The sequence below is a fragment of the Porites lutea genome, chromosome 9 (genome assembly GCF_958299795.1).
Source record: "Porites lutea chromosome 9, jaPorLute2.1, whole genome shotgun sequence".
In the NCBI taxonomy this organism is placed as follows: domain Eukaryota; kingdom Metazoa; phylum Cnidaria; class Anthozoa; order Scleractinia; family Poritidae; genus Porites; species Porites lutea.
The window spans coordinates 16,410,559-16,416,558 of record NC_133209.1 but is presented as its reverse complement, the minus strand read 5'-3'; the positions used below and the strand labels follow the sequence as shown (position 1 = coordinate 16,416,558).

Here is a 6,000-nt window from a genome sequence, read left to right as displayed (position 1 = left end):
TAATACTAGAAAAAGAAGATCAACACATGAAGATTTTGTGGAAGACGAACTTGGCATTGACATTGGGCAACGTATGTACTTTTTCTCCCACCAAGCAAATGCTTTCTTTAAAGATGTCATAGACTCTTTGGAATTTCTAATTGAAAGTGCAAATGTGTACTTTAAGGACTTATCTTCAGGAATCAATGAAGTTGATTCGCATTTTAAGGACTCGGTAGACAAATCCTCCTCGCCTGGTCGAAAGATTCAGACGTCCTTCAGGGAGATGATGGAGTCCCTTAAAGATAATTACATGTCTATCCGAAGTGAGACAACATGGGAGAGTATGCTTGAAAAATGGCGCGACCATCTCAATGTTTTGACAAGCAACAACAACTTTACAAAGTGTTCAGGAATTCAGGATTGTTTGGACTACTACTTTCATAATTTGGAGGAAATTCTATCTATTCGAAGACAGTCAACGAGCACTCGAGATAAAGCAGAAACTACAAGAGATGAAAACTCTTTTCAATAGCTTGTTACAAAGGAATTATTCACTTGCCGAAGTACAAGAAGTTGTCTTTAAGGACACAGCCTTATTAAACAACACAAACGACGACTCAGTGTTGTGCGGAACCAGTCCAGTCATTGTAAAAAGCTCGCCTGCGGAGGTAGTGGTCCTGACAGGTGACACAGTAAACCTTACATGCTTAGTCTCGAACTTAAACGAAGTAGAAATCGTTTGGATTAAAAACGAAAGAGTTATAGAGGACATGAACGATGAAGTGCTTGTCTTAAAAAATGCTAACACGGAAACTGAAGGAGTATACCATTGTAAAGTTTCTAACAACAGAGGTAGCACAGTTTCTAACGTTACCATTGTGGTGGTGCAAGAAGCTCCGCGAATCACAGAGCAGCCACGTGACGTTCGCGTTCTAGTGGGAACTGAGACGTTGTCAATGATATGCAACAGTGACGGGGTACCTAAGCCAACGACAGAGTGGTTTTTTAAGTCACGCATGGACAAGGTGATACGAATGAATTCCTTGGGTCGCATATTAACAAAGAAAAACCTCTCATCCCAAGACTTGGGATTTTATTATTGTAATGTTTCAAACATCCATGTCACAACAACAAGCAGAATGGCGAGGCTCAACGTTCTGAGATTTACCCCAGGGAAACCACGAATCGCCGTATCTCTGAAATTCGCCCGATGCCCATTTGACAGTTTTCCATACAGCGCGTCAAACTGTACCACTCATCACTACACACCACCCCTGCAACTCAGTTATACCGGTTTTCACACTTTCTTCAGAGAAATCACTGGTAAGATGAGGTGGGCATGGAAACAAATAGAGAGACTCGATTCCAGTCCATATTCAGATGTCTCGTTGTCCTTTGTGATCACAGCCAATGGAAGCAACATGTCATCAAATGTCAGTTCAGACATTATCGCTGCTTTGAACAGCTTTTCCCTTTCACGTTCCAAATTTGCCCGCGATTTATGGTCTTTTCGCGCTGCTTTAGAGGAAAGGAAATTTCACTTTATTAGGAAAAACGAGCTTATCGTCCTCAAAAATGGAGGTTTTGCTGCTGAGCTTGTCACCCAAAAGTGTCTTGAAGGAAAAGAGGCTGATGAAAATGGATTTCTTTGCGGTGGGTATTACTTCATCCTCTAAAATTTTAGTCAATTTCTTTTCAAGTTAAGTATAAAATATCTAGTCAAGAACCGTTTGAAGTAAAACGACGTGTGTTTATCAATATTTTTACTATTTGTATATTTATTATTTTTTTATCTTAGACATGGGAAATTTTCAATTCTGATATCGTCAGGTAATGGACGTTTCTCAAACTCGAGGCTGAATAACGAACTTCTGTTCGTAACTGCCTTTCCTTTTTGGTTCAAGTTCAATGTTTTGTTCCTATTTTGCAGTAAACTGTGCACCTGGATATTATGGGAGGTCAAATGGTTCATGTGTCCCTTGTCCTGTCGGCACATATCAGCCAAACGAAGGGAGTGCAGAGTGTAACAAATGCCCATATATACGTTCTCAAACTGAACTTGGAGCTGTTCTAGAATCGCAATGTATCGATATTTGTGAGTCTGAAAATTGCTTTCTATGCCTTAATTAAAAAGAAAAATTTAAAAATGTAACTATTGCTGTGCTATAAATTAGTAGGTAAAATCTTTGGAGAAATTTCGCCAAAGTTTCATTCGCTTACAAAACGTTTTGTGTGGTATACGTCATTCCGATTTGTCAAAGACAGAAGAAGAGAGTATTTTTTTTGCCTGCGTTGCAGACGTTCTAATCTTCTGTACAGAGCAGTTTAAGAATGGTTTTGACGAGTGCGCGGGCCGGATGCAACGTAGTCTGCTACACAGCCGTTTTTAATGTCGTCACGCAATGCTCCTCCCTACTAGGGAGGAGCGTTGCGTGACGACACTAAAAACGGCTGTGTAGCAGACTAGATGCAACGCAGCCTAGTCTTTTTTGGTTGTAACCTAATTTTCTCTGATCCTGGAAAATGAGCGCTATTTCCTGTTTTCATTATTTTGTAGCTATTCCCTGCAATCTTTCAAATGTCACTATTAAACACGCCCAAGTGCCAGAGAATGGAAAGACGCGCTATCGTACTGGTGAAACGTTGCTGTTGGGTTGTCAAATCGGTTACAAGTCGGTAGGAAACGGTTCACGAGAATGTTACGAAGGGAACTGGACGACACAGCAGTTTTTTTGTGAAAGTGAGTACAGTTGTATCTTTCCATTTCAGGCATATCTTTTGGAATGTGACTTGCATTTTGCAATAGAACCCATCCTTCTTACTTCTGCTGGTTATATATCACTGCAAAATCGAGGTGCGATGGTAAGACCTAAAAAGTGTAAACGTTTCCAGCTGCGTGAGCACCAAATAAGTGTTCAGTTAACAGTAACAATATGACGTAAATAAGACCCTGAATGCCCTTAGAAACACCAAAAAGGGTTACAACTACCCTGAATTGGTTTTTATTTTTGAGGTAACCTTTATCTCTCTCTTTCTCTCAATTCAGAAACGTGCTTTCCACCCTGGACTGAGTTCAAGAAACGTTGTTACTTGGTGATAGATGTGCTTTCGTACCGGTGGAAGGACGCTTATGCTGCGTGCCGGTCCCTCAACGGTTCGCAAATGATAACGATATTCTCGGAAGAAGAAAACGATTTCGCCGCTAACCTTGCTAAGGTATTTACTTTTTTATTAAGAATTTATTTTGCCGCAAACAATTATCGGCGATTTTTCAAGAACTACTAAAACTTTTGAAGGCATCAAAGTCAAACCGTGTCCTTTTCGAGTTTTAGAGAGAGAATTTTGACGTTCAAGTTTAGATCAAGAGAGAGAAAGGATATTTTCTTTAAAAAAATAATTATAAATATTTAAAAGCTTGGATTTTAAAAGATATAATTTTTGAGGTTTTAGCTGCACTTTTGACTTGTAATTGAGGTGTGCTACATTCGTTGGGTTGTAGCGGAAATAGGTCGAGTCAAGGCAAATGCAACTTAAGAGTTAGTCCAATGAATTGCTCGGTGAACATATTTAAAGCCATGTGTCAGACTTAACCACATAAAGTACTTAATTAAATTTTAGGCTCATATCAAAGAGAAAAACGTGACCAAGGTACAACTGTGGCTTGGTCTAACAAAAGAAAACATCCAAAGTCCTTTTCAATGGGTGGATGGACGAACCTTATTATATGGAAGCTACACCAACTGGTCGCCAGGAGAACCAAACAACGCTCATGGCCGCGAGTTGTGCACTGAGATGCTGGTATCAGGAATGTATGGGACTCATAAGTGGAATGATATAAGATGTGACACCACGGGATTCAAGACGATTGCCATTTGCGAGAAACCCTTGCGAGCTGGTGAATAAAACGACTTCGCGGATGCTAACCATAGAATCACGCTTATACTTATTGTCCGAACACTCTCAGTCAAAGTAGGCTAACAATACAATATACACTCAGACAAAGCAATTCGGGTCTATTTAGCGTTTATCTAGACAGGCTAAATAATAACATAAGTATTTTCAGGATGTCTTATTTGCTTAGCGAGGAGTTTGCGAGGAGGCCCGGCTAGCTCCTTCTGATAACATGCAAATTATAGCCTGCGTAGCAAGCGTTTCCGCGCGATGCAAATTGAGGCATCATTTAAGTAAATTTTGGTATTAAATAAAAATTTTCTGTGTTCGTGTGAAAGGTTTTTTTTGTTCCTGGTTTGTTGTTTTTAGAATATGCATTTTTTTTTTCATAGTGTAGTTTCATCATAAAGGACGTGACAAGAGAGCCGGCCCCTACGGGGCTGCCCACAATTTCTAAGAGACGCCTTGAAAGACGTATGTCAACGGAATTTTCGTCTCTTCCATCGGTTTGTTTAGTTCATTTTTATGGTAAACGTTTATTTTGAAAAATAAAACACTTTGGTAAAGTGTTCGGACGTCAAACGATCAGCAATGGACTTCTGAATTTTAAAAATCTGTAGTTCTAGCAGTGGACCGATGTAAGTTGTCAGCGATGATTTTTATTAATACTTAAGATAATTTATAGTGTGCGAAACAAGCCCTTCTTTAGATTAAAATACTTACTCAAAGTAGCCTAGACACGACAAAACGATCTAGCCAGTATAAAAAGTGGTTTTAACCCTCTAGGGAAATGTTCTTTAAAAGAAAATTGAACAGAATGTTATAACTGACTTTTAACTCAAAGTAATTGCATGTATAGGCTTAGATTCTTTCATTAATCATTATTACAATGTATCGACAAATTCCTTGTACTCTTTCTTTTTTCTACAATAGTTTTCTAAGTATTCGGTTTAATCCACAGACCCAGTCAAGTTTTATCAGTACCATTGATCACGGGTTGTTTGTGCATTTATTGACTCGCTTTCCGTATGCTCCGCTGCCAGGGTATGTACTTTAATTAAAGATATTGCTATTGTAGTCCTACGAGTTGGTTATCTCACTAACAGGGGGAAATGACTTGCTCATTGATTAAAAAATCGACTCGATGCTGATCATTGTTTGACTATAAGAAAAAATAATTTACACAATTTCGGTACTGGTCGATAAACCCATTGATTTGTCAGCAATTTGTAAGGACTGTTTGGTCCTTTGAACTGGCGATGGGTATTAATGGCAAAACGTGGAAATCGTGTTAGAATCAAGACAACTGCCAACTGACAATTTATTGGTACTGGGTTTTATTACATAGCATAACCCATACATAGCAAAATATCTGTATTGAACAATTGCAACTGATCCCCCCGGGCAACTGATGCGTGTATACGTCACAAGGAACTACAACAGTTTGGTCTTCTCTCGCACTCCTCCCCCCTATCTTTAATTAGAGACCGACCCTTTCACTTTTGCGGGGTTGTATATTGGGTGATTTCAGAAAAAAAATATATCCTGCTGACTGATTCCGAAGGAAAAAATTCTTGCAAGTAATAGCTTCGGAAAGAAATATCTTACACTGAAAAAAAAACATCTTTCGTGGCTTATAATCCTGGGCAAAAAATCTTACATGTTTCGTGGCTTATTATCCTGGAAAAAACATTCTCTGTCCAGAGAATTGGAGAAAAACTTTTTACCCAAACCAAATCACCCATCCTCCCTTCTATAGACAATTGTTCGACCCCTTAAAGACGGTTTGATCATTGCTCTGTTGTATACATGTATCAATTTATCCGTGTGCGACCTGAGTACGTTTAACAGGGATTGGGACCACAAATGATCCCTCTATTTCCCGGAATTCATTTGCGGTATTTCCCACAACTTAAAAGCTAAAAATGAACTCTCTGTGCTACTCTGTGTGTCTGATATATAATGTATGCCTATCTGAGGTAAAGCGAGGGGGATTCCTGCTCAGTGATTTACATCAAGGCTATAGTTCCGTGAGAAATCATAAATACATGCGTTAAATTTTGCCATAATAAACATTTTTATATGTGTGGTTTAGCAGGGCTATGTGTGTGTGTGTGTTTTTTAAAA

The 6,000-nt window shown here is 39.0% G+C and overlaps 1 protein-coding gene across 1 annotated transcript; it reads left to right on the top strand.

The window, feature by feature from the left end:
• The first annotated feature begins 394 nt into the window (after positions 1–394).
• On the top strand, positions 395–4,123 carry LOC140948232 (uncharacterized). The gene is made up of 5 exons (XM_073397454.1): positions 395–1,635; positions 1,913–2,077; positions 2,540–2,722; positions 3,029–3,198; positions 3,601–4,123. The coding sequence occupies exons 1-5, from the start codon at positions 495–497 to the stop codon at positions 3,883–3,885; spliced, it is 1,944 nt and encodes a 647-aa protein (XP_073253555.1). The 5' UTR covers positions 395–494; the 3' UTR covers positions 3,886–4,123.
• The last annotated feature ends 1,877 nt before the right edge of the window (positions 4,124–6,000 follow it).